Here is a 24,536-nt window from a genome sequence, read left to right as displayed (position 1 = left end):
GAATCCCGCGCTCACAAAGCGTTGACATCATACATCATGCCTCGAGGGACCCCTACTAGGGCTTGGACTACACTCATGCCCAACAAAACCTTATCCCGTCCTCACGACCCTTCGATGCCAAGCAAGGCCAAGGACATCCCGCCCGCCGGGATCCTTTTGATATCTTTCCAGACTTGCCGAAGAATGCTGTCACTCCAAAAACTTTACAACGAGGAAAACTTGCCATCTCATATCCCCGCTGGACGACATCTGATATCAAATCATGAGACTATCAAAACTCTATTGGACGACCAGGGTATCTACCTTCAAGCAGGCGGCAAGAACGAAGCAAACAAGGCCCCTTGAATGGCGCCATACATGACGAAAAAAGTCACAATCTTGCGTCCCAGGGCAGCTCTCTGGGGGTCAAGCAGGCTGTCCGCAACCCACCAGTACCAGACGGCATATCCCGACGCGATCCGTGTGATGATCTGGACATGGTACGTCGTGATCGCCAAGACGGCCAGCAGGACCTGCGACGCCGCCAGCGAGAGCACCACAATCTCCCTCGTGCCCATCGCCGTCATCGCGCCACCAGCCGCTGCAGCCTGACTCTGACTCTGACGCTTGCCCGTCGTCCCGCCCTTCTCCGCCGTCGGACTCCGCCCCAACCCCGAAGGCCTCTTGAGCACATCCAACCCCGACGCGATCAGCAAACCCAACACCGGCGCGGCCAAGGCGAACAGCGGAATGTTGCCGGGGGTCCAGTAGCGGAGGAACCCAACGCCCCTAGCGATGTGTCGGTGATTAGCAAAAGTTTTCCACCGATGGCCAACTATGTCAAAGACCCAACCCGTAAATCTCCGCAAGTACCGAACGGGTACCTCAACCACTGCAGGCAGGAAGAGGAATCAAGGGTCGCGGATAGGGCTGATGGAACAACGAGAGCGGATACATACCAGTAGTGTTCCTGTACAAAGGAGTAGATGCTGGGCACGGTCCACCCGCACCATGCGCGCGCCTCGGATGCGCCGGAACAGTACCTTACCCAGGCCAGGTACTGCGGGACGACGGAGCCCATGGCCACGAGGACGCCTCCGACGCCAGGCGCCAACAGAGCCGCGGGAGAGGTGGTGACGCTTGCGGGTGTGATAGGGCTGGCGAGCAGGCCATGTACGATGATGATGCACTCGGCTGCGAAGGGGATGCCGTTGAGGAGCCCGTTGGAGCGGCACGCCGTGGCCAGGCCGAAGGCGGCGCCCGCGGAAATTTGCGCTGCAGACCAGGGGAGAGAGCCGCGGATTTGCGCGGAGGCCGAGGCGAGGATGTTGTAGCCCAGGAAGGTGAGGAATGCGAACGGGGCCTCGGCGTAGGGCGCTGAGAGGAAGAGACCTGCTGGCGAGAGGATGTGGAGAAGGGCTGAGAGGAAGGCGAGAGGCTTGCGGTTGAATAGACGGAGGGTCAGAGAGTACAGCGTGAGGATGGCGAGGAGATGTGTGACGTGGGAGGTCACGATGCCAAAGGCCGCTTCCAGGGAGCCGCTGCCATCACCGTCAAGACCGAGGCGGCGGGCAGCACCGGCGAGGGTAGACGCCAGGTAGGGCAGGACGGCGTTGAAAGCCCATTCCTGCTCGTAGACGTAGCCTCGCTTGGCGGATTGGGTGAAGTAGATGGCATCCCAGCGGGTGAGGCGAGTGACGAGCGATAGGCCAGACTCGCTACGGTTGAGCATCAAGGTCGTGGAGGTGTCGTATGACGGGGCGACAGCGCTGCCGGCGGCGATGGCCAGCAGCAGACCCTTCCAGGCCAGAAACGCCGCGATCAGAGTCTGGCGCGGGTGGGAGTCATGTCGGGCGAACATGACTGAATGACGTCGGAGGCCGTGGTGATGATGGCAGCGATGGGTGGGTGTGCCGAGACGGAGGCCCGGGGCGCTCGGTAAATCGCAGAGGGATGTCACCGGCCGAGCAGCCCTCGCTGGAGACGGGAGTTCGGCGGCAGGCAACCAAAGGATCAAAGTTTGATTGCTGGGTCGAGTGCCGCGCGTGGTTCGATGTCACCGCAAGGAGCTTAGAGCAGAGCTGCGAGCTTAAGCTGTAGTGTGAGGTTCAATTCCACGTCCGCGAGTCGGTCGCGAGCCGCGCCGTGCCGGACACGCGGTGCCACCTGGCCAATTGGGTGACTGGAGGAAGTGGCGCACGGGGCAATGCAAGAATCCGCTCCGACATTTTGTCCAACCATTTTGTCCCTTTTTCGCTTTTTTGTCTTGCATAATATTTTCTGGGTCGGATGGATGGGCTGTCGCGCCGGACTTCGGGGTCGGCAGTGTCCCTACAGAGCAAGGTATCCAGGATTCCAGGAGCGGGTCGATCTGATGTTACTGCGGATGTCACTGTGGGCTGAGATATTTTCTTGCTATTTTTTCCTCAGCCCTCTGATTTTTCTGGAAGCGTTCCAAGCGTTCGTTTTGGTGCAAAGAGCCGCAGATTGTGGATTCCAGACGGGACGGCAAAGAGCTCCACGAGCGTCGGGTGGGGGCTTGTCAGGGGCACCTCGCCGCTGTCTGGACTGGGATGGTAATTAGCGACTCCTCAATTCCAGCCTCGAGCATTGAGCAGATCCTCCTCAAACCTCCTGGGCCGTCTCGTTCCTCATCTCCCTTCCACGCAGCAGTGATCGCGATGGGGACTGTTTCCCCTGTGGCGAAGTCTGGGCAGAGGCTCAACGGGGGCCCATTGTCCACTGGCAGGGTTCGATGGCCGGTTTAAGGCCAGCTCCCGTCATCTTGAGGGCTGGCGAGCGAGTGGAACTTGGAAGACATGGACATCGAGGGGCTGCTACAGGAGGTCTTTCCCCTGAATTTGCCGCCCCGCGCCCCTGAACGGCGAGCGTCGAAAATGAGCATGTCGTCCATGTCATTCCAGTGACTTGATTGGAGGCCGACAGATGGGGACTTTGATTAGAGATGTCGATGCAAAAAAGCACAGCCGCATCCAGCGGCATGGGTCGGGGAAATGGGGCATCGGCAGTGAGGCTGAATGGACTTTATCAGAAGACGTGAATAACTTTTGTGCTGACCATGATCCGCAATGTTGGCATCCCATGATGCGCCTCAAGGAGGAAATGACATGCCGGGAAGCCCCCAACAGAAGGACAGGCTAGGCTGCTAGGGATGCAGGTGAGCCACCACTTTAGAATTCCAGATAAGCCAACGGCAAGCCACCCACAATGTATTCGGGCAGAGTAAGGTACTGTAGAAAGTACCTCAACTCCCGGGAGATCCGCCGTGTGCTGCTGCAGTTGGCGGGCAAGCGGGATGGACAGATCAAAGTGGAGAGGAGAGGTTGGTGGTGGGTTCGCTCAGAGTTGGATGGCGGCCCAGACAGATTCCCATGTCGCTCCTGTCATTTGGGAGAGCCCGATGGACGGATGAGATGGCTGAGGTGATGGACGGGAGGGTGAAGCATGTGCAAGTACGATTGGCAAGAATGGACAGTAAGGTACAGTGAGATGTGATCAGAAGCGCATTAGACAGGAGCGACTGTGACCATGCCTGCCTTAGCTGCCACGCTGCGTACCTTCGTGCCTTCCTGATGGTGGTGCCATGTAGTCTCATCACGCGAGGAAGGGTGCCTTATCTCGGGTATCAGGCACAGGAAGGTGCATTCGGGAGTCGGGAGGCAGGAGACACGCAGTGTGAATTCCGTCGAGGAAGGAAAGTCGGCCCCGATCCTGCCAGCAGCGGCGTCGGGGCGGAAAGCAGGTGCACGCCGACATGCTGCTCCTTCCCCCGACCGCTACGGCGTTCACCGAACAGGCACTTGCTCCTCCCCGTCGCTGCTGCTGCCTTCCCTGTTTGACTTGGCTCACCTCACCTATCCCACCAAGTGGAGACCGCATCTGCACCTGCACTTCCGTTGTCATCGGAAGACACCTTCCGAACTGTGCATCCAATCGAAGGCAAGGTACGACCTGAACACACAACGCAAATGCAAGTACGAAATACGACGGCCACATGAACACCCGTCGAGGCCTTCACCAACACTTGTGAAGCAAACCATCGCCCATCCCAGCTGCTCCCACCTGGAAACAAACCTTCCACTCGCCTGCAACAAATCATTCTGTTTCTGTTTCACATGGCTCCCCGGCTGCTCTCGGCCCAGCGAACCCTTCCCATCCAAAACTTGCCTGCACCGTCCGACCTTTTTCGCCCGTCGCCCTACGACGGGACTTGGGGTAGGGTACCTCTGGTCAGATTACCCACGATACCCTCGACGAGCCACACCAAGCACCGTGGAACCCAATCTCATTGTCCACCCGCTCACCTGGGTACCAACAAAAACCATTCTGAGACGAGCAAGAGACATGTCAAGTCTCCTCTCCGTTTAAGCTTCGCCCCCGGGCAGACAACGACGAGACCCTCGCCGCCAACAAGCGTCACCGGACGACCAAAGGCCCCTCGCCCATGTGTCTGTTCGGCACCCCGACCACGCACCGGATTGGCTGACCCGTCTTGACTTCAACTCCTTCCGACGCGCCCAAGCTTATTTTGCTCGCCTCGCTGCGAGGCACTGGCTTTCGGCGAGCACTCGTCTGTGGGTGCTGTGTGCCTGACCCTGAAGTCCCCGAATGGAGGCATTCGGCTGCGAGCTTACCGCCCTGCCCTGCTACCACCCAGAGAGGAGATCAACCTGTGCCACCGTCTCTCTTTACCAAGGGCGCTGATCCAGTGACCCAAGTAACGGCATCGGGCAGAATCGCCGTCCTTCTTGCTGACAGCCGATCTGCCTGCGGGAACCGGCAGCCAAGAGCATTGGCGGCCGCGAGCGTACCGATACCCTCTCCTGATCCTCCGTATCCCAGCTACTGTGAACTCGGGCATTCAATCACCGGGTTGGGCTGAACACCCTCCATCGCGATTTCGATGAACATCACTACTTTTTCCTCCTTAGCCTGTCTCTGCGCTGATGAGGCTTTCTTATCCGATTCGGCCTCCATCTCGCCAATCGCCAACTGACAGCCGTCTAGACAAGACACCCGCAGAGACGAGAGACAATACGTACCCAGCCTGACCTCACCGCCGTTGCATATCAGCTCCTGTCTTACTTTCTCGCTCGCATAGTGGACGATCGAGAGATTCGAGACGCAGGTGGTGAGGTCGCATCGCAGCTCTAACCAACAAGTCCTCCCTCGATTGAAAGCACCCCGCCAATCTCGGGAAGCCGAGTGCGAGTCTGCGCGCGTTCGCCGCACCTTTGCTGTTATTTCTCGGCCAATGGGGTCTTGGTGGTGCAATGTTAGCTGCCTCTACGCAGTACACATGCTTTGGGGCTTTCGTCTTGTTCAATAGGTCAGCTTGCTGTCTCCGCCGTTGACAGGCCCTAGTCTCGCGTCCCGCTCTCCACAACAGCACGGGCACATCGCGGTGGCTGAGATTTTACAAGACCGCAAGTCCAGACCGTCTGGTTTGTTGGGCTGCTGCAACAGAGTCAGCAATTGGGCATCGCAACTGTTATCCTGTTCTAGACTATCAGCGACTACTGCGCGTCTGCGACCACATCAGCAGCCAGGCACGCCTGGCACTGCCATTGTCAACTGCACGTCGAAACAAGCGCCTGATACAGAGAAACAATAGCCTTCCACATGTCAGTGAACTCTGTGCTCTGGCTGCCAACAACCATGGGCCCAGCGACGTATCACGCCTAGCAGAGCACCCTAAATCCTCGGGTTCCTTTTGGCTTTGCCAACCGCATTAGGTGCGGACGCCTATCAGTGGACGGTCTGATCTAACGAGGTTATCCGCTCGAGACGTCTCACACGTCGAGTCTGGCTGGAAGGCCAACCGCCCGTCCACGATCGGGCTCGTCACCATACGTGGACGTCGCTAAACACCATCAAAAACGAAGTGGTGTTGCCGGTGCATCACAGGCCTGCTGCCAGTCTCAAAGTCAACTAAGGTAGACGAGCCACCAGGCCAGCGTCAGCCACGACGACAAGCAGCCAGCAGATTGTCTTCACAAGTACAACGCAGCATTGGGCTGATTAGTACTGCTCCATCAGTCTTGTTACATAACTTGGACCCAGCGGCTGGCATCCGTTCAATAGGGATTTTTGGTACGCTCGCTACTGGACGGGTGGTGGCTTGTGCGGTACCAAGCTCGAGGTTTGCAAGGGGACCCCGAGCTACCCGCTGCCCAATCCGAGTACGAACCCACCACACCACAGCGGCCACGCGAGCTGCAGCCTGAGTGTGTATTTGCAGGTAGTGTCTGATCGGGGTGGCACACCTGGCTCCAGCGGCCATTGGCTGCTTGTTCGCAGACGGCAGGCCGTGGTGAAGGGCTCCAGCGATCCGGTTTACAGTCTGAGCATCTGACTGACACCCGCTGCTTTGATTCCTGGGTGGCCTGGCATATCAGGGTCGTCAAAGTGGTCTGTCTATCGGATTGGCGACGGTGATTACCGATGACGACTGACATGAAAAGACGGAAACCAGGACGTCCGGATTTGAGAACCAAATCGGCCCATGATGGCCGTGTTGTTTTTGCAAGGAATCGCGCGGGTGCAGCTCAAGGCCATTCCCTGCTGGCGAGTTTGCGAGCACGCAGCTCCGCAGTAGCTGCATTCGGGATATCCCTTCCGCCTCGACAACTAGAGGGACGCGCAGCTCCAAGTCCAAGGTCTCAATTTAGCAGCAAGCTTCCATGGTCACACCCAGTGAACGAGGTGAGAAACAAGACGATCTGAAGATTCAGAGGGCGTCTTCGATTCGCCGGGCACCTCCCTCTCGGCAGCCGTGTTTTACTGGGGCAACAGAAGTGAACTGAGAATGGTCGCGGGGATCAGAAGAAACTTGGGGACACCACCAGCGGGGACGAGCAGGCTGTCCTATCCGCGTCGCCCCAAACACTGTCATCCAAACCAGCCGGTTTATTTACTTTTGCGGCGTCTCGCACAATAGGACAGGACTGCACAATTCTCGCAAAGGTGGAAGCGGAAGCTGTTGACCACATGGGCCAGGAGGAGAAGAGGCTGGGGCGCTGGAGTCTGGCCTGTGACCCCCGTCCGTCTGATCTGGGGCCTCGCAGTTCGCCGAGGAGCCGACACAGAGACGAAGTGGAGGCAAGCAGCGGTGCCTAGTCGATGACATTTTTCTGATTTTGAGTTGCGAAGAGAGTTGTGGACTGTGGTCAGCAGTGGGAAAGAAGTGCCGCGGCATGATGTACACAAATCATAACACGGCAGACGGCACAGCTGGGAGTTGAGTAACACCAATACCTCACGCAGCACATTCCACGAGAGAGGGCCAGACCAGCAGACCAGACAAGGAGTGCAGAGCACCACAATGGCAGTCGCGGATGCCGAGGAGTCAAACGGCCAGGCGACGGCAAGACAGTCTCAAATCCGACCGATGTGCGCTAAATGGCGGAGACGAGCGAGACGAGGCAGGCAGCTAAACAAGCTGGTCTAGTGCAGTGCATCTCGCGGCTTACAAGTGGGATTGAGCGTATTCATGGCTTGGAACTGGCGCCTGCACGAACGAGCGCCTGCGGTTCGCACCACGGCTGCAGATTAGGCCATGTCTACCTAGGTCGAGTAGAGAAGAAGCCACCAAACAACTACTGCATAGTAGGAGTGCCACCTCAGTGGGAGACAACGGGCGTCTTGAGGTTTGGGAATGGGCTTGGAGTCTGGCGTGGGAGAAATGAAGAGCATTCTTCTCTGCCCTGCCGGCAAGGCAAGCCTGCAACAAGCCTACATTCAAGCATCCACAGCCCCGTGCGCTTCCACAATCCTTCCCCTTGGTTTCCGCTTCGAGGAGGTGAGTACGTACCACGCCTTGTGTGCCGGTACGTATCCCTCCAGCCCCTTACTGCAGGGCTTGTCGCCTGCACCGAGCAGACCTGGAGCGGAGCCTGCGACGGTCCACGGAGCGAGGGAGAGAGGACTTGTTGGTTGAGGTATGTACCTCATCTTGGGTAGGCAGGTAATTCCCTCGCTGAACCCACCGCGACGCAGGTGACAGACGCAGCTTTAGTACTGACAGGCACGAAGCACAGCACAGCACAACAGCGCAGCACGGCATAACACTGTGAAGCAGCATCACAGCAGCAGCAGTAGCAGCGGCGCCCACTCGGCCGGGTCTTGCCCCCAAAAGCGCACCTCACCTCCCGCCTGCACCGCACCGCCCTTTCCCCCCTCCAGCCCAGTGCCCACAGTGCCCACAGTGCCCACCGCCCACTGCCCCCCTCCCTTCCCTTCTTCCCCCGCTGGCAGCAGCAGTCGTCGTCGTCTTCGTCTTCGTCTTCGTCGTCGTGGTCCTCCTGCTCGAAAAGGCAAGGTACCTGGCTCGTCACCCATCGCACACCAAATATTACGTACCCCTCTCCCACATTTCTCTCTCTCTTTTCCTCCTCCTTCTCTTCTTCTCCCTCGCATCGTCGTCTCACGCAAACGCTTTCCTCTCTCCATTTCTCTCTTTCTTTGGCAGACTGGTTCGCCCTGTTTCTGCCCCAGAGGCGGCAAGCACACTTTCTTTACCTTCTTACACCAAAAGAAACGAAACAAGTACAAGTACAACAACACCGCCACGACGCCACGCGTAACAGCACTACTGGGACCAGCCAAGCACAGCACACGCAGTACGTACCGGACGGCGACCATTGCTTGACGGCGACCATTGCTTCCCGTCTGCTGCTCTCTGGATCCCAAAAAAAAAGGACAGGGAATCCCTCTCACCCCGACGGCACACAAACTCTCTTCCACTGTTCCAGCACCTGGGTCTGCAGTTCGGCTGCCGGAGTTGGCAGAAAGCACATCAGCAGGAAGAGAAAGGAAGGAAAGAAAAGAAGAGGGGCCCTCCACCGTCCTTATTTCCTTTCCCTTCCGGCTCCGTCCCTCCATCAGCTCAACCCACACCAAACAACCGACTGAGGCTTCCCTGTGTGTGTGTGACTTCACTTGCAAGACCTTCCTTGCGCGTACATCTGACAGCCCACTGACCTCGACCCCGACGGCTGCTCACCACCGGACGTACCTTACCTACATCACCTCGCCCGGCCTGCCGGTACCCTTGCAATTGCAATTCTTTCTCTACCTATTTACATCTATCTGGACCCTGGCGGCCTTCTCTTTTACCACTTTCTCCCACTTTCACCGTTCCAACTCTCCGACCCTACTACCTGCCAGCCGTCCCAGGCCAGACTCACCTGCGCCCTACATCCTCATCACGACGACATCACCTCGAAACAACACGTCTACTGCCGATATCGTCCGGTGCGCCTGCGAACATCGTCACACTCGTTGCGGTGAAGAATCCCCGACCTGCTCGATCCAGCTCAACCAGGCATCTACATCTGCCACGCATCTGCTGCATACGGATCCAACACCGCTTCTTCTCCCCGGCACCTCGAGAACCCGCCATACCGGGCTCTCATCCCATTGGACCCAGTCCGCTATTCCTTCGGATTCCGGTACGCCTTTCTCTATTTTGTCCACCCTCATCACCCCAGCTCAGCCCATCCCGCGCCCTCGGACGCCCAAATACTGGGTCCTGGTGCCACTGACCGCTTACGAGTCAAGCCTGTCAAGCCCATTAAAGCCCATCACTCCTCCCTCGCCTTAAAATCGTTCAAGTACAGCTTCGCTGAGCCGCAACGAAGAAGGGTTCTCTGGGCTGACCACTAGACCACTAGGCCACTGCTTGTAGGGCGACGCTCATTTACAGCTAAAACCCAGAGACATCCCGTCTCACCACCCCCCTTTTCATCATCTTCCTTTGTTCTCTGGCAACGCCTCTGCCGGAACCGTTCGTTCTGTCGTCGTGTCGACCATTTGTTTGAATCCCAGCGATCGATCAGACGTCAGGCACACTTCATCAGAGGTGCTCATCTGCGGTATTAAACCACTTTGACGCGAACCCGGCCCCTTGAGCAGAAGCGAAGCGAGCTGCATCACCCCTCCTGACCACCTGGCAAGTGGAGAGCTCGCCCGATTCATACGAACTTCCGAACCAGCATCCCTACACCCTCAAAAGACAACAGCCCGCACCGCCCTGTTGGTGCGACGCTGCATTTCGACTGGGGCAACGCGGGGAACATACTAAAGCTGCAGCATTCTCCAGCTCTACGAGTCGGCTTGTCTACGACTACGGCGTCCATGAGTTCAACACCGATTACAACCAGTTCGAGTTAACAATAACCATGTTCCTCCATTCGGGCGCTAGCCTGCATGGGCACGAATACTCCAACAAACCTACAAATGCTCCTCAGCCTGCGCGACGACGAATCCTCCTGCGCTCGTCGCTTGGTGCATCCCCTCTGCCGCGTACGTCCATCTCCAACGACGACACCGACAACCGCACAACCCGACCCAACCGCCGCCTGTCACTCCAGAACCCTGTGCCAACCCCTCGCCCAAGCGTACGCAGGAATCGACCTGTGTCGGAACATTTCCCGCGCAAGGACCTAACAGTACGTTTTGAAGAGCAGCCTACGGTTGTAGGCGAGGAATCACAAATCGGCCTGGACGGCGTTAGCGAGGATGAGGGCAGCTTGGTATCAGAGGTCAGCGACAGCAGCACCGTCAAGCGGTCGAAGAGATCGCGTCGCGCTGCGAGACAAGGCACCAACTACCTCCTGGCATACCCTCCGCCGAAGCTTCGCACAAAGCAGCGTCGCTTCGTGCACCTACGACCTCGACTCCTGCTTCAGCTCCAGCAACTCTCGAGCGACAGACGGCCAATGCCTGCGATCGACGTTCTCCCTTCAAGCACGATTGCCGGAACCTTTATGGTTCCTCGTCTCGCTCGGCAATTTCCCAAAATGTTTAGAGTAAAGGGCCAGCTGGGCATGAACGGTCTCATTTTGGCGAAGAGTGAGGATTACGACACTCCGGGCGACGATTCGGACGGAGATGAGAAGGATCTGGACAAGCGTGACTTGGTTGCCGTCATCACTCCGCTGAGCGACCGCAGGGAAGGCGAGCGGAGGGAATCCGCCGACCAGGCCGAGATTGTCCTGAGCGACGGTGCGGTATGGACGGCTATTCCCACTAGCAACGGTTCGTACGACTTTGTTCACGTCGACGAGACTGGCCAAACAACCACGGCCCGATGGGCAAAGAGGCCGGCGAGGCCGCTTTCGACCGCGACATGTGCCGCCGCGACAACGGCAACCGCGGCGTCGGCCGACTACAAGTTCACCTTCAGCATTCTCGACCCCCAGCTGCGAAGGCACCCGGTGATGGCGACTTTGACTCCTGCCAACCTCGAAATACTCGACAGTTACACGACTGTCACGCAGTCTGCTGGTCGATACCCCCCTACTCGTCCGTTCAGCATGGACATGAGCGGCGACAATGAGCCATCGCAATCGCCGCAGTCGGCGCTGTCGAGCACCGAACGGGAGACGCATCCTGTCGATGAAGCCACCAGAATGCTCATCACTATCACCTCTGTCTGGGTATCGCTGCGTCACGGTCAAGGCTGGGCGGCAGCGTCGGGTACCAACGCGACAAATACTCGTCCCGCCCACTCCCGTACCATGAGCAATGTCACCGAGCGAGCGCGAGCTTCAACCTTTCCCGTCATGTCTTCGGAACTCTGCCGACCCACCTCGCCGCCTCTGGCGCAGCAGCAGGTTATGGCCCAGCTGGCGCCTGTCATGCCTAAGAGGACGTTCTCGTCGGGCGCGGCGTTTATGCATAGGCGGCAAACGAAGATCGGAGGCGAATCAGTCACAGCCGGCAACGCTATGGAGGCGGACGACCTGGACGGCCTCAAGAAAGCACCCGAACCCATTGTTTTGAAGAGGAGTTTTGTTAGGAAGATTCGCGATTGGGGACATCGTATCTCTCAACGCAGGGCGATTGCAGCATAAATAACGGAACGGGCATTACGGAAAAGGAACAGGACGGACATGGGAATCAGGACCAGGAACAGGCGTTCAGACGCATCACATAGCAACCAGAGCTGGCAAAATATCCAGCGTACCATTTTGTATCTGTATTATTATCACCACCAGCATAGGCATACCCAGTTCAAATTTGATACCACGTGCTTTGGCACAACCACACTCCTGGTCTTCTCCATTGACATGCTGTGCACGCTTGCTTGCGCCTTGACTGATCCAGATGACCGATGGATGACGCCAACCAACTTCACCGATTCCCCTAAGCCTGAAGTAGGCGATCGGCGGATCCGTCGGGCTCGCGCAGCTGGGCTTGGTGGGGCCTTTGCCGCATTTCGACGGCCCGGATGCAGGCAACCGACCAACGCCAAAAGCGGGGTGCCCCGGGTGCGAAGCCTCCACCTGTGCCTGCCAACCCTGGCTGGCGATCCCCCCGCTTTCGGGCGCGGGATCTGCGCCGGGGGTTGTCGCAGCGAGTGCGATGTGCGAGTGCGACGGCTTTTCGAGGCTGAACGGTTTAATGTGTTGCTGAACAGGCGTCACTTTTTTTTCTCTGGATGGTTTTCCGTGGTTTCCGTTGAAGTACTTTCTTAGGTAAGGATTGAGATTCTCGTAAGATGGTTATTGAATGCAGGATCATTGAATCCTATCGAGTCTTTCGGGGCTGCTGAGGCTGTTGTGACTGCAAGGGACTGAAGTTGCCCGGCGACGGGGCTGAGGGCTGAAACGGGTTGTTTCTTTTTGGGGGTGGACTTTTACGTAAGTAAGATTTAGTGATTTGATGCAGCTGGGTTGCATGTACAGTAAGTAGCTGGGTTGGAATGAGAAAGGTGCAGATTCGCGTATCTGGTCATGGGGAGAGCGTCGTGAATCAGTGGCAGGGGCTCGTCAGATGTTGCTTTTGAGGGATATTTAATATCGTATTTGTAGTACTACCTTGATACCTTTAATGGCTGTAAATGAAATCGTTCTTTTGCTTATGGGCCGTCGAAGGAAGACATTTCTTGAAGAACTTATTCTCACGTCTATACGCCTACCTACGTCCAGACTTTGCAAGACGCCTCAGAGATATGTAGCTATGGGGGAATGCAGTTGCTGCTGTTTCCGCCTCGTTCTGCCCTCGTGGCGGAGCTACACCTACGCTCAAGATGACGACGACAGGCCACCCCGTCCAGCAGCCGTGACAACGAGGTCCTCGATGTTGGGCGCTCGAGGAGTTCCGAGGGTGAAGCCGTACTATCTCACGGGGCAATCGCAACATGGCGAGTATGAGAGGGAGACAGGGAGCGGTGTGTCACAGACGAAAGAGGCAGGCCGCGGGATGGCAGCGCAGCAGGGGTTCGTGGATAGGTATGATGGCTGGATGAGGATGTGATGAGGGGGCTGGAGCATCATCTCCGATACATACTCTGAGAACCATGTCGATATATTTTGTCACTCCCATTGCCGTACCTTTAACTGGTATCCTTCTCAAGCTTAATCCCTCGCAATCTTCGTGATTTCACCATGCCGGATTGAAGGATGGATTGCGAGACAAGTTCGGGCAAGGCATGTTGGGTGACGCCTGAGATGATCTGCCTCACATTTAAATAACATAAGGCTCTTATTGAACGTACATAGTCTCTCATATTTTCAATCCTGACTCACTCCTGTGTAGTAATTTTACTGTGTCTTTCTATGATGTTTCTAATCTCGTGCTTATTACATTCGCTATTCTCATATCACACGTGCCACATCCAATATGTTTGTTGCCTACGTCGCCTACCGTCCCCGTCGTTGCCCCTGTTCTCCTCCCTATCTGTCGTCGTCCCCGTTTTTGTTCATGTCCGCTGTTCGCCCGGATAGGTAAATTATCTTTCAGGATAGCAAAACTCATAAGATCCAGCAAAATCCAGAAACTGGGGTCGTTCACGCAGGCCCAGGGGACACGGCCGGAACGAGGGAAAACAACACAAGGCTCTTCTTCGATACGTGCACTATTCACGAAGCTTATTCCCATAGATCACCTCGAGACACAATCGTAGCTGTAGCAGAGATTTGTAGCAGAGACATTACAAAATTCCCTTGAACGACAGAACCCAAGCATGCTTCCCCATTCAGTTACCCTTTGTGATTCATTATTTGCCTTCAAAAGCCTAATGCGAGGATAAGTTTGAGAGTGGTATTAGCAGTCACGCAGGAGTTGTAGGTACATTAGCTCTCAACGGTGGTGAGAGCGCTACAGTAAGATGAACTCGAGGGTCGTCTTCCACTTGGGCGCGGCTGATGCAACATCCTTGCGAGACAAGATCCTAGGCTTGAAGTGGAAAGCGGGGGTAGATCCCGCCCTAAACCAGATCCCCGCGATAGCAGTGCTAATTCGATTCCGAAAACGGAAACCTTTAGTATCATGTCTCACTCTCCGTCATCTCCTATCGACCAAGATCGATCGCAACGCTCAACTAGCGAGCCTTGAGAAGCACCCGGCCTGTTAGTAGCGGGGTCTACGGCCGCTGCAACTCGGGGTCCAAGATGGACGGCACCGTCGCTCTCAATCAGGTTGTCGTACCTACGGTGCTACGCTTGGAACACCAACAAGCAGAGTGGTGTCTACATATCGGAGAAGTATCTAAGAAACACGTTGGCTATTAAAGAGCGGAGAATTGGTACTACGACTTGAATTGGATAGAAAGAGAAGAATGTCGGAATGTAAAGAAATGCTGATGATAGGGCTCGTAAAGTGTGCCGTCCGTCTTGGAACCCGAGTGTCTGCTTGCCGATTCTCCCTGGCGGCCGAGACATCGGGCTTCTAGCCCCGCTGCTCCTACATTCCTACAACGTCTGCTTAGAAGCATAGGGTGATGACAAGGCTTCAGATCGGAAATTATGTCCGCTACGGTCTCTACTACTTGACGCTTCCGGCCTCCTCTGTCCTCTAAAGATACCCTCACTAACAGTCTGTCGAAATGAGTTGTACTGTGGAGATTGAGGACATTTTCCTACTGGCCACCCGTGCGGGAACTAAAAGTCCGATGTCTCGGTCGCTTAAAAGGTGTCACATCTACTTCCGGATACTAGACTCGGCCCGGGGAGTCGATGTCATGCGAAGGGAAGTCTGCCCACAAGGTACTGATGAAATGATGATGAACGAGAGTCGCAACGTCCTGCATTCGGTTTCAAAGATGGCCGCACCGCTCGACTGGCGGACTCTGAGAAAGACGAGGCCTCAATGGAGCGGGATCGACATGGTAGGCACCCACTTCCGGGCACTGAACTCGGGCCGGGGGGTTCTGTTATCGTGAGAGTGGGCAGCTCGCCCAGAAGGGAATGGTGGAGTAGCTGTAGGATGGAACTCCACGAGTGCTCCACTCGGCATCGAGTACTTTCCTCCGGCTCTCTAAGGGGGTGTCAGCCAGCGAAGCAGCGAGGGATTCCTGGATGCTGAAAGCGTTCCGAAATCACCCTCCTGCATGACGGACAGGCTGCGTAGCCTGAAGGTGTGCTGAATCTCGGTCGATAAGGAGACGTATATGTGCCCTCCCCCGAAGCCGACTCTCCGTCTCCCCGCCTCCCGTAAACATGGCCCAGGTCCAAGATGGCTCTACTAAGTAAACTCGCCCCATTTCTGCTCTCCGTCGTCGTCCTTTGGGCCGTCGCCCTCTCAATACGACGGGGAGCAACGTTTGCCCCAGTCGACGACCATGACCGCTACTCTGCCTCCGCCAACATCGAGGACTCGTTACCCAACTCCGACTACCAAAGCAACTATGGGAACGACAGGCCAAAACAGCAAGAAACCCTGCAGTCCCCCTTGAACCAGGCCGCCTTCCAAGCCCAGTGGCTCGAAAACGACCTCGGCGGCCCGTTCGACGGCTCCCGCATCTTCGAGCTCTGCAACAAAACGACGTGGCGCGACGACATCGTCCTCCACATGCGCCACTCCCGCGGCGGGCTCGGCAACGTCCGCGGCACGATCCTCGACTTCCTCTACGAAGCAATGCTCTTCGGCGTCCACATCGTGATGCCCTCATACGTCAAGCGCACCGACGCCAACCTCGACTGGATGGACGAGAGCAACGGTTACTATGACTACGACAACCTCTTCGACAAGGAGTGGTTCCTGCGCCAGATGGGAGAGCACTGCCCGCAGATGAAGATCTATTCGACGCCCGAGGACGCACCTGTGAAGGCCACACTCAAGGGGGAGTACACCGCTCCCGGGGCGCGGTCGGACAAGAGCCCTGACAAGACGGAGGAAGGCGTCAGGGTTAGTCTGGGCGCGTGGCTCAAGTCGCAGGAGGACTACGTCGAGAACACGCCGTCGCTGGTGCCCATCACCGCGGGATTCCTCGGCTTCGACTTTTACGCGAAGCCAGGGTTGCGCACGGCGCTTGGCAGGCTGGTGAGGGTGACCCCCGCCGTGCGGGAGCTCGCGGCGGAGGCGATGTGGACGATGCGCGAGCGGTTCGACCTCGCGACGACGCTCGACCCGCGAGAGCAGATCCCCCGCGGGGCGTACTGCGGCGTGCACCTCCGGACGGAGGACGACGCGGCGAGGAGCGGGTGGCTCAAGGCTGAGGCCGGCTTCGACGGGCAAACGGACTGGCACATCGCGACGTGCGGAGGGCTCGGGTTACGTGTGATCTACGTCGCGACGGGCGAGAAGAAGGACATTGAGCGGTTCGCGGTCAAGGCCAAGGAGAAGGCTGGGATCATCGTCGTTGGCAAGAACGACCTGCTGGACGAGCCTGCGCTCGCGACCGCGCTGGGGAACATGTCGTGGGACCAGCAGGGCGCGCTGGACTACGAGGTCCTCGCGCGGTCGAGCTACTTCAGCGGGCCGAGCATGAGCAGTTTCAGCTGGAGCCTGGCCATCAGGAGGCACTTCAACAGCCAGGGCGATGGGTCGGCCAAGTGGATGAATCCGTATGCGATCAATGAGGATGAGCCGCGGGTGACGTATGACGATGGGCTCAGCCGGATCATTCTCAAGGCGGCGCGTGTGGACGGTTTGGAGGCGAATGCACCGAGAGGGATGTTCCCATAGACTTAGTAGTCTTGGATGATGATTGATAGCGATTCAGCTTTTGCCAAAGTAATTCAACAAAGTATTCCCCTGTGCCGGCTTGTCTCTCGCTTTCTTTGGTGACTCCCGTTCGACCTTCTTCCCAACTTCCATCACGGCCATCAACTCCTCGAACTCGGCCTTCGGTACGATACCTCCGCTCGCTTCCTTGTGACCCCTCGCAAATGAGTGCCCCAATCTCTCCCGCAGGGTTGCGTCTTCCGACTTGGCAGCAACCTCGTTCAAAACCTCGATGATGTTCACCGGCGGCTCTTTTGCCCTCGCACACCGCGGTATACGGCACGAGAAGTTGACCAAGTCGGGCAGGTAGCCCTCGTTCGCGACCAGCACAACCTCCAGCCTGGTCGAAGACAGGTGGCCCGCCCAGCGCGTCGCAATGACCGGGTGAACCTGCGCCTGGGAGCTGATGCGGAAGACGGCTACCTGTCCGTCAGAAGAGAACTTCGGAGGCGTATGGGTGCAGCGTTCCACCTCTGCGTTCACGTCCGCCCTCGCCGCGAGGAGAGTTTTGTTTGAGAGCAGGTCTTTGGGGGAGTTGGCGGCTAGGAGAGCGTCCCATGCGCCTGGGACATCGTAAGATGCCGTCCTGCGCGGCGCGTTGATGAGGCTGACGGCATCGTTGATGGCCTTTTTGGTGTACGTCTTGAAGGTGGGCTTCATGTCCGGGAAGGGCGGCTCCCACTTCAAGGTGTTGCCGAGGTCGCCGTGCGTGCCCATCGCGCACAGCCAGTCGCAAGCTTCTTGTACGCCCTCGTGTAGCTCCCGGCAGATGAGGTAGGTGAGGAGTGAGCTGGTTGCTACCGGGGGCGAGTTGCACGCTGTGACGTGGAGCGAGTCCTTTGGGTGGTCGTCCTCCAGAGCATGGTGATGGTCTATCACTATCCCACGATGGGGCGCATCGATGAGAGGTGGCCCAGAGCGGGAGCCTTGGTCCAGGACGAAGATGTAGGCCGGGTTGTGTGATGACATTGCCTCGCGACAGGAGGCATCGTGAATGTTTGTGCCTTTGGGGGGATGGTAGGATGAGATGAGAGAGGAATCAAGGCCGAGGAGGACGAGAGTGCGGTGCAGGATTACGCCGGATGTGAGGCCATCTGCGTCTTTATCGGGGATTATGAGCGTAGGTTTGCCGGCGGCGACGCTGGATGAGTTAGAGATGAACGTAAGGCAGTGAGTGCAAGGTGAGTTAGGGCTCACCATTCACGAATGAACTTCCTCGCCGCCTCCATCTTGTCCTCCGGCGCCGGCCAAACGATAATTCCATCCTCATTTCTCACTGAAGGTGTAAGATGATACTCGGGAACCGCCGGCCGGGGCTTCTTGGTGCTCTTTGCCCCTGACGTGAGGCTTGCTGCTGTGGCGGTCCGCTTCATGGCGAAGTATCGGGATGAATGTTGGGCAGTTGGGATGACAAGCCGTCTTGTGCCCCACTGGCGACTGAATAGGGGCAGAATCGACGTTATTCTGCCTGTAATTGATGGCATGGCTGAGGGATCGATGAGATGAGGTCGGCTCTCAACGCGTCGAGTGAGATGGAAACCCTTCGCCGGGATGTCGTCATAGAAAAAGCGCACCGTGCCTGGGCCGCCACAGCGCTGAAGCAGCGGCATGTGGGGCGTTCTGTGTTCAAGGTACCCCGAGGAAGGTGTTGAAGTTGATCAGAGACACTGGACGGAATACAACTACGACTCGTCTATTGAATATAATGAATAACATCTATCTTCTTTGGATGCAACGCGATTTCTCGAAAACTTCATCAAACAACATTCTAATGCACAGAACGCCGGCTCAAGTGGACTGTAACCCCAATTACCTCTTCCCCGCAGTTCCCATGGCCCTATCGATGCCTTTGTGGACGGGATCATCCACTGCACAATCGACAGCTTTGTTGACGACTGCAACCACAGCTCCGAGAGCCACCACATCCTCGGTTGAATGCCCCTCCTCCCAGTTCCAAGCTTCTGTGTGCCCATTAAAGTCGCCTTCGGCAGCTTCCAACATCTTTTTCATCGCCTCCTGTGGCTCGTCGACAAAGTTGGTCGTTGTTTGAATGACCGAATGCTCTAGCCATGTTTTGTGCTCGTCGCCGGTTCCCAGAAACATCTCCTTGTAGTCCACATCGTCAAAGTGACCCCCAATGCTTTGCATGGCAGCGTCAAAGTCGTGACCCAGAGTCACTGACAATACTGCGGTCTTGACGGCGGCACCCGTGGCAATTTGAGCAGCGGCATTTCTCTTCGAAATTGTCCTCACCAGAGCTCTCCTGCCACCAGCCCTGTCGACAAGCGTCTTGAGACGCTTGGTTTGGTACCCGGTTTCGGCAGTGTTGATAGCCCAAGTGATGCCCATGTACGGAAGACCAATCAGGAGAACCCCGGAGACGAAAGATCCCTCCAGGGACGAAGTGAGACGCCTGAGAGTACTTTCGATCTCATGTTGGAATTGCATGTGCTTTTCAGGTGACATTCCGAGGGCCAGTGCTTGCTCATTTGCTCTCTTCTCGCGGGTTTCCTCCATCGCTTTTGAGCTGCGCTTGGAGATGGCTTTGGCGGCATGGTAGGTCGACCCGATGACTGCGGCAGTAGATGCACCGAGACAGGTGAGAAGAGAAATGCCTGTGGGGTCGATGAATGCGGTGCCAAATGAGGCGGCGGCAACGGCACTGGCTGATGCCGTTTTGGTTCCTCTTGGATGTCCCATGACGATGGAATGGCTTCTGATAAGAGGGTGTAGAATGTAGGTCAGGATTGAATGTTTGCGGGATCAGGTCGATACAAGTTGTAAATAATATCCAAGAAGAAAACTTAGAAGGGAAGAAAGACTTTGTGGTAGTTTCTGGATTGCGACTTATTCCAACTCCATGGAGAGGTTATGGAACGCGATTTACATCTTCGCTGCTTATTTCTTCACGTTCCCATTTCAGTAACCATGTGCCGAATTGGAACACTTCATCGGCCACACCTTCTCTATCCGTTCAGCTATGCAAGCCATAAAGCAATCAGCCTTGACCAGCCTCAAGGAGACTTGCAGTAAAGCCTGCCCATTGATTATTCAGCCTGTACTTGAAAGCGTCTTTTCTCATTCCTGTACCTACAATCTCGGCTGTGTGACGGCGTCTGCCGTCAGCCGCAGGCTATTTCCGTTGGATGTGTCTGAGAATTTCAGCATCTATGAGGATGGCTCCAATTCCACCAATTATTGCTTGTGCCTAGTAGCCAATTGCTATCCTTAGAAACAGTCATATGCAGTGTAACGCAAGGCAGGCTGCCCGTCTGAGTGGTTTGAGGGGCTGCTTCAGCCTGATTCTGACCAACAGGTGAAAACTCCGTTGGGGTTTTGGAGCCTGCTGCTCTGCAAAAGTGATGATTTGTAAGACGGTTTCTAAACGGTAAGGTAGGTCACCGGCTTAATTATCCGAGCATACTTCTTACAAAGTGGCAAGCGTTCGTAAATCTTCAAGCAGCAAAAGACTGGAAACTTCCTCACATCAATCTTTAATGACATCCTGAGAGTTGGCCTGTATCCTGGTATCCCCCTCGTCATTATCGCCATTACACGTCTTTCGTGCTTTCGCGTGCAAGTCAGCGCTGGCCTCCAATAGCACCAAGACGGCACCCTCAAAGTCCTTCTCAACGGCAATGTGTAGCGCCGTCCACCCAAGCTCATCATACGCATCTAAGCCATGCTCCCAGTCTCTTTGTGTGTAGTACTCGAGGAGTAGTCTCAACAACGCTCCATGACTTCCTAAAACAGCCCAATGTAAGGCTGAGCGTTTTCGTCGGTCAAGGTCGCTGATGCGAGCCCCCGCCTGAAGCAATATTCTAGCAACTGCTTCATGGCCGTCTATGGATGCGTGGATTAGTGCAGTCCGACCGTCGCTGTCCTTTTCGTTACAGTCGACATCATGCTCCATGAGCCTCCTAACTATTCGCTCATGACCTCGACGCGCCGCAATGTGTAAAATTCCAGGCCACCCGCGATCAGAAACAGGGGTTTGGTTATCTCTGGATGATGGAGATGCACCGGCTAGTGGCCCGCCGCTAGTACTGGGCGAGGATCCGGAAGAGGACGAGGGATTATTGCTGCGTGGGGTGGGACTGCCATCGGAGCTTGATTCACCCGTCGGGTCCGATGAATCTGGCTTAGATCTTGCGGCCGTAGTTTCCGGCTGTTCAAGCACCCTGGGCACTCTGGCCGTGGTGTGTTGGGCTGGATGCAGCTGCCCTGGACCATCACGGAATCCGCTCGAGGCAAGCCCAAGCAAATAATCCACATCAGCCTGGCAATACCTCTCCTCTTGAGGAACTCCCAGAGTTTATGAGGGTTGGTGTTTCCGCCAGGAACTCGGCAGGCAATGCCAATGATGGCGATAGGCTCCTTCGGGTGCTGTGAGGTTGACATGTTGCCTCAGTAAGTTTAAATAACTGAACAAAACTGAATCTCGAAGACAGAATTTTGAAGCAACAAGAAAAGATGGGTATTGCGGCTTCTCTGCTTTCAAAGAACAACGTCTGACAATGAGTTCGGTTCGCGAGAAGAGCTGAGACTTTCATTCATATCGACACTGAGAGAAATCTGCACGTCTTCGCGATTGCCTATCTCCGTGGTCATCTTTGATGCTCACTCGCTTGTCGATAACCACTTCGGTAATCCTTGTAGATTGCCTGGCCAGACCTGTTGTACAATCCGCCCGACAAGTCACATCCTCTGACCTATGACTGGTGTCGCCATCGTGGAGAAGGCTCCAATAAAGTTTCGTCTCTGGCGTTATCAAACCAGAAGATCGCGAAACTTGGCCAGACGTGCAGAATTCTTCAACGACGGGGGTTGGAAATACCACGTCGAGTGCCGTTTTGATTGCAAGGTGGCTACCCCGTACATCGCGAATCGCCGACCCTTGCAGATAGCCTTCGTTCTGAACATGGACCATGAGTCGTAGTCTTCCCAGCTTAGCCATGTTGTATCGTTGAAGATGTCGCAGTAGCAGCCCCCAATGGCGTTGTGCGCGGTGTTTGGCACTTTGTGGCTATGGTATAGAGATAAGCAGGATACGACACACGTCCGACGCCCTGAAGTGGGAATTATCCTTACTACATCCACTCAGGCTGACCAGCCTTGATGATGTTGCAACATGGAATGAATCGTTTGCTGCAAAGTCAGCCAGGTCGCATGCTGTATCAACGAAGTTTCTCGGGTTGACGATGCAAACCGAACCCTCGCAACAGGCCAGGTTGCGGTTCACCGGGACTCAACCCACGAGAAGTACGTTAGGGACTTCGGTAGCCTGGTCGACTTACACCCAGTATCAGAAGTTGAGGTGGTTAACAAGGGTCTCATGCACACAAACGGGGCCATGGAAGGAGCCTCGGGCCGTCCGGGGGCACCTCCCGCCCGCAAAGTTGTGGGCCACATCGATGTCGTAAGGATATTCTGCAGTGGTGTCAATACGTCGGCTAGAACTGTTTCAACAGGTATTTTGATCCCGAACACTGAGACACGTGGCTTGTACCACAAGATACGCGAGTTTGGAACGTGGGTGGAGGTGATGGTCTGCTAAGGACGATCCCGGATGTTCAGCATGTGTCGTTATCGCCCGGTGGCCTCGCACTTTCGTGGTACAGCTGTCTGCCATTTGGCTCTCATAAATCGTCCGTGGCGCATTTGAAAAGTTCATTTGAAAAGTTCAAATTAGTTCATTCAAGTCCATCTGTCAGTAAAGAAAACACATTTTGTTTGCCCAAACTGAGACGTCGTACGAGGGCTTCCACATACTTCTTGCGGGCACTTTTGTCTGCATCAAACCATCCCAAATATATTGTCTACCCTGCGAAATTATTCCGGAATTACAAGAGTTCCCACATCGCGCTTTCAAAGACGTATTTCTTTCTCTAATCCAAATTTCGGAATGTCAGCCCGAAGGGAGAAGGTGGAATACAAAACGATCGATGGCGTAGTTCTCCGCGGTTTGTTCTACGCCGTCGGCGACGGTCCAGCTCCGGCTATCATTATGACACATGGGGTGCGTTCCTTCGACCGATATAGCTAGAAAAATAAGCTAACGTACTGTCAGTTTAATTGTGTGAAAGAGATGCTGTTGCCGGAACTGGCTGAGTGGTTCCAGTCCTTGGGTTTCAACACCCTCATATACGATCCACGAAGTATTGGCGATAGCGACGGGTTACCAAGAAACCATATCAGTCCGCTGCAACAGGCGGAAGACCTTTCCGGTAAGTCTGCCACACGAAATCCCAAGCCATGGTCGTGGGATAGCGCACGTGCTTCTGCTAACGTCTGCCAATCACAGACATTGTAACACACGTTGCATCGTTACCAAGTGTGGACGCCCGTCGCATCGTTCTTTGGGGCATGTCTTTCGGTGCTACGGTGAGCGCTTGTGCAGCCGCTGTTGATCGGCGGGTGAGAGCTTTGGTTATGGTGTGCCCCATCTTTAGTTTCATCCAACCATAGAAGCGGGAGAAAGCATTCGCACAGCTCATCAGAGACCGGCAGTCCCAGCTTCGTGGTAACGAGCCGTTTTCGTTGCCTTCTTTCAATAGCAGAGGTGAGAACCCCATCGGCATGGCAGGATCCGGGGGACCGGGGGGCATGGAGGCATACAACTTTATGAATGCCGTTATCGACCGTGGAGCACCTAACTTTCGAGATCGAATCACGTTGCAGACGTACCACAAACTGGCCCTGTTCAGACCTAAGGAGCTTCTTGATCTCGTTCGGACGCCGGTTCAAATGATCGTTCCAGGGCTGGATGACATATCTCCAGCCGAGGAGCAGGAAGAAGCATTCGGACGATTTGAAGGACCAAAGGAGCTATATGTTGCCAATGGAAAGAGGCATCTCACTGTGCTGAGCGGTAGCGGATCCAAAGAGATTTGGCAAGCGATGGTAAACTTTATTCGCCATGCTCTTGATTAGATATCACATGAAACAATCTATCCATAGCTAGACGTAGTAAATGTGTTAAGTTCACTATTGACATCTATGAGTTTTAAATACAAGCCTTACGCAAACCAATTGAATTTTTCCTTGCGCCACTGCGTCTTTGAGATAATTTCAATGCCCCTTCCCCTGACATTCGAGCCTACAGCTTTGAGTTTGTGCTGACAAGTTGACGGATCCAGATTTCCTATTTTGTCCACAAACCCGAGTTCATGGAAACTTTTGGCCCTTATCGTCCCCGTTGTCATCCTCGTTATCGTTCCATGTCGTTCTGGTAGCGAAATTGAGATTCATGGGGACCCATTCGCACGCAATCGGACCCCCACGTGGGGCAAGAGATCCCACTTCCGTGTATCCTTGCAGTATGCATGGTCAGCATTTGGCTTTCACTAGGAAGCTTGTCTGTAACAATCTGCGAGACGCTGACCATGCAGTAATGATCCCTCCATTCAATAATGGTGGGACTTAATGGTCCAGCTACCCTGTCGCTTTCATGTTGCGATGAACCGTCCATGGAAATGATGTTGTTGCAATTGATACCCCGCAGCCAGCATGAAAGGAGACTTTGGGGCAGGTCGAGTAGAGGAATGGCACTGAGATTCGATGACAAGCGATTAGACAGACAG

General features: G+C 55.6%; 5 protein-coding genes across 5 annotated transcripts; 2 read left to right on the top strand and 3 right to left on the bottom strand.

Annotated features, from left to right (window-relative positions):
* Positions 1–305: 305 nt before the first annotated feature.
* GPI18 (GPI mannosyltransferase 2) lies at positions 306–1,840 on the bottom strand (the record flags this gene model as incomplete). The annotated part of the gene is made up of 2 exons (XM_037319151.1): positions 306–768; positions 939–1,840. The coding sequence occupies 2 exons, from the start codon at positions 1,838–1,840 to the stop codon at positions 306–308; spliced, it is 1,365 nt and encodes a 454-aa protein (XP_037184010.1).
* An 8,341-nt stretch (positions 1,841–10,181) lies between these two features.
* On the top strand, positions 10,182–11,858 carry CGCA056_v003894 (uncharacterized protein; the record flags this gene model as incomplete). Its single annotated transcript, XM_037319150.1, has 1 exon — positions 10,182–11,858. One exon carries the CDS (start codon positions 10,182–10,184, stop codon positions 11,856–11,858), a length of 1,677 nt encoding a protein of 558 aa, XP_037184011.1.
* Positions 11,859–15,462: 3,604 nt separating this feature from the next.
* On the top strand, positions 15,463–16,914 carry CGCA056_v003893 (uncharacterized protein; the record flags this gene model as incomplete). Its single annotated transcript, XM_037319149.1, has 1 exon — positions 15,463–16,914. The coding sequence occupies one exon, from the start codon at positions 15,463–15,465 to the stop codon at positions 16,912–16,914; it is 1,452 nt and encodes a 483-aa protein (XP_037184016.1).
* A 33-nt stretch (positions 16,915–16,947) lies between these two features.
* Positions 16,948–18,326, bottom strand: CGCA056_v003892 (uncharacterized protein; the record flags this gene model as incomplete). The annotated part of the gene is made up of 2 exons (XM_037319148.1): positions 16,948–18,094; positions 18,151–18,326. The coding sequence occupies 2 exons, from the start codon at positions 18,324–18,326 to the stop codon at positions 16,948–16,950; spliced, it is 1,323 nt and encodes a 440-aa protein (XP_037184017.1).
* A 436-nt stretch (positions 18,327–18,762) lies between these two features.
* On the bottom strand, positions 18,763–19,653 carry CGCA056_v003891 (uncharacterized protein; the record flags this gene model as incomplete). Its single annotated transcript, XM_037319147.1, has 1 exon — positions 18,763–19,653. One exon carries the CDS (start codon positions 19,651–19,653, stop codon positions 18,763–18,765), a length of 891 nt encoding a protein of 296 aa, XP_037184014.1.
* Positions 19,654–24,536: the final 4,883 nt, after the last annotated feature.

The sequence above is a fragment of the Colletotrichum aenigma genome (assembly GCF_013390185.1).
Source record: "Colletotrichum aenigma strain Cg56 chromosome Unknown KSG_Cg56_contig02, whole genome shotgun sequence".
In the NCBI taxonomy this organism is placed as follows: domain Eukaryota; kingdom Fungi; phylum Ascomycota; class Sordariomycetes; order Glomerellales; family Glomerellaceae; genus Colletotrichum; species Colletotrichum aenigma.
This window is presented reverse-complemented; position numbering and strand designations above follow the sequence as displayed.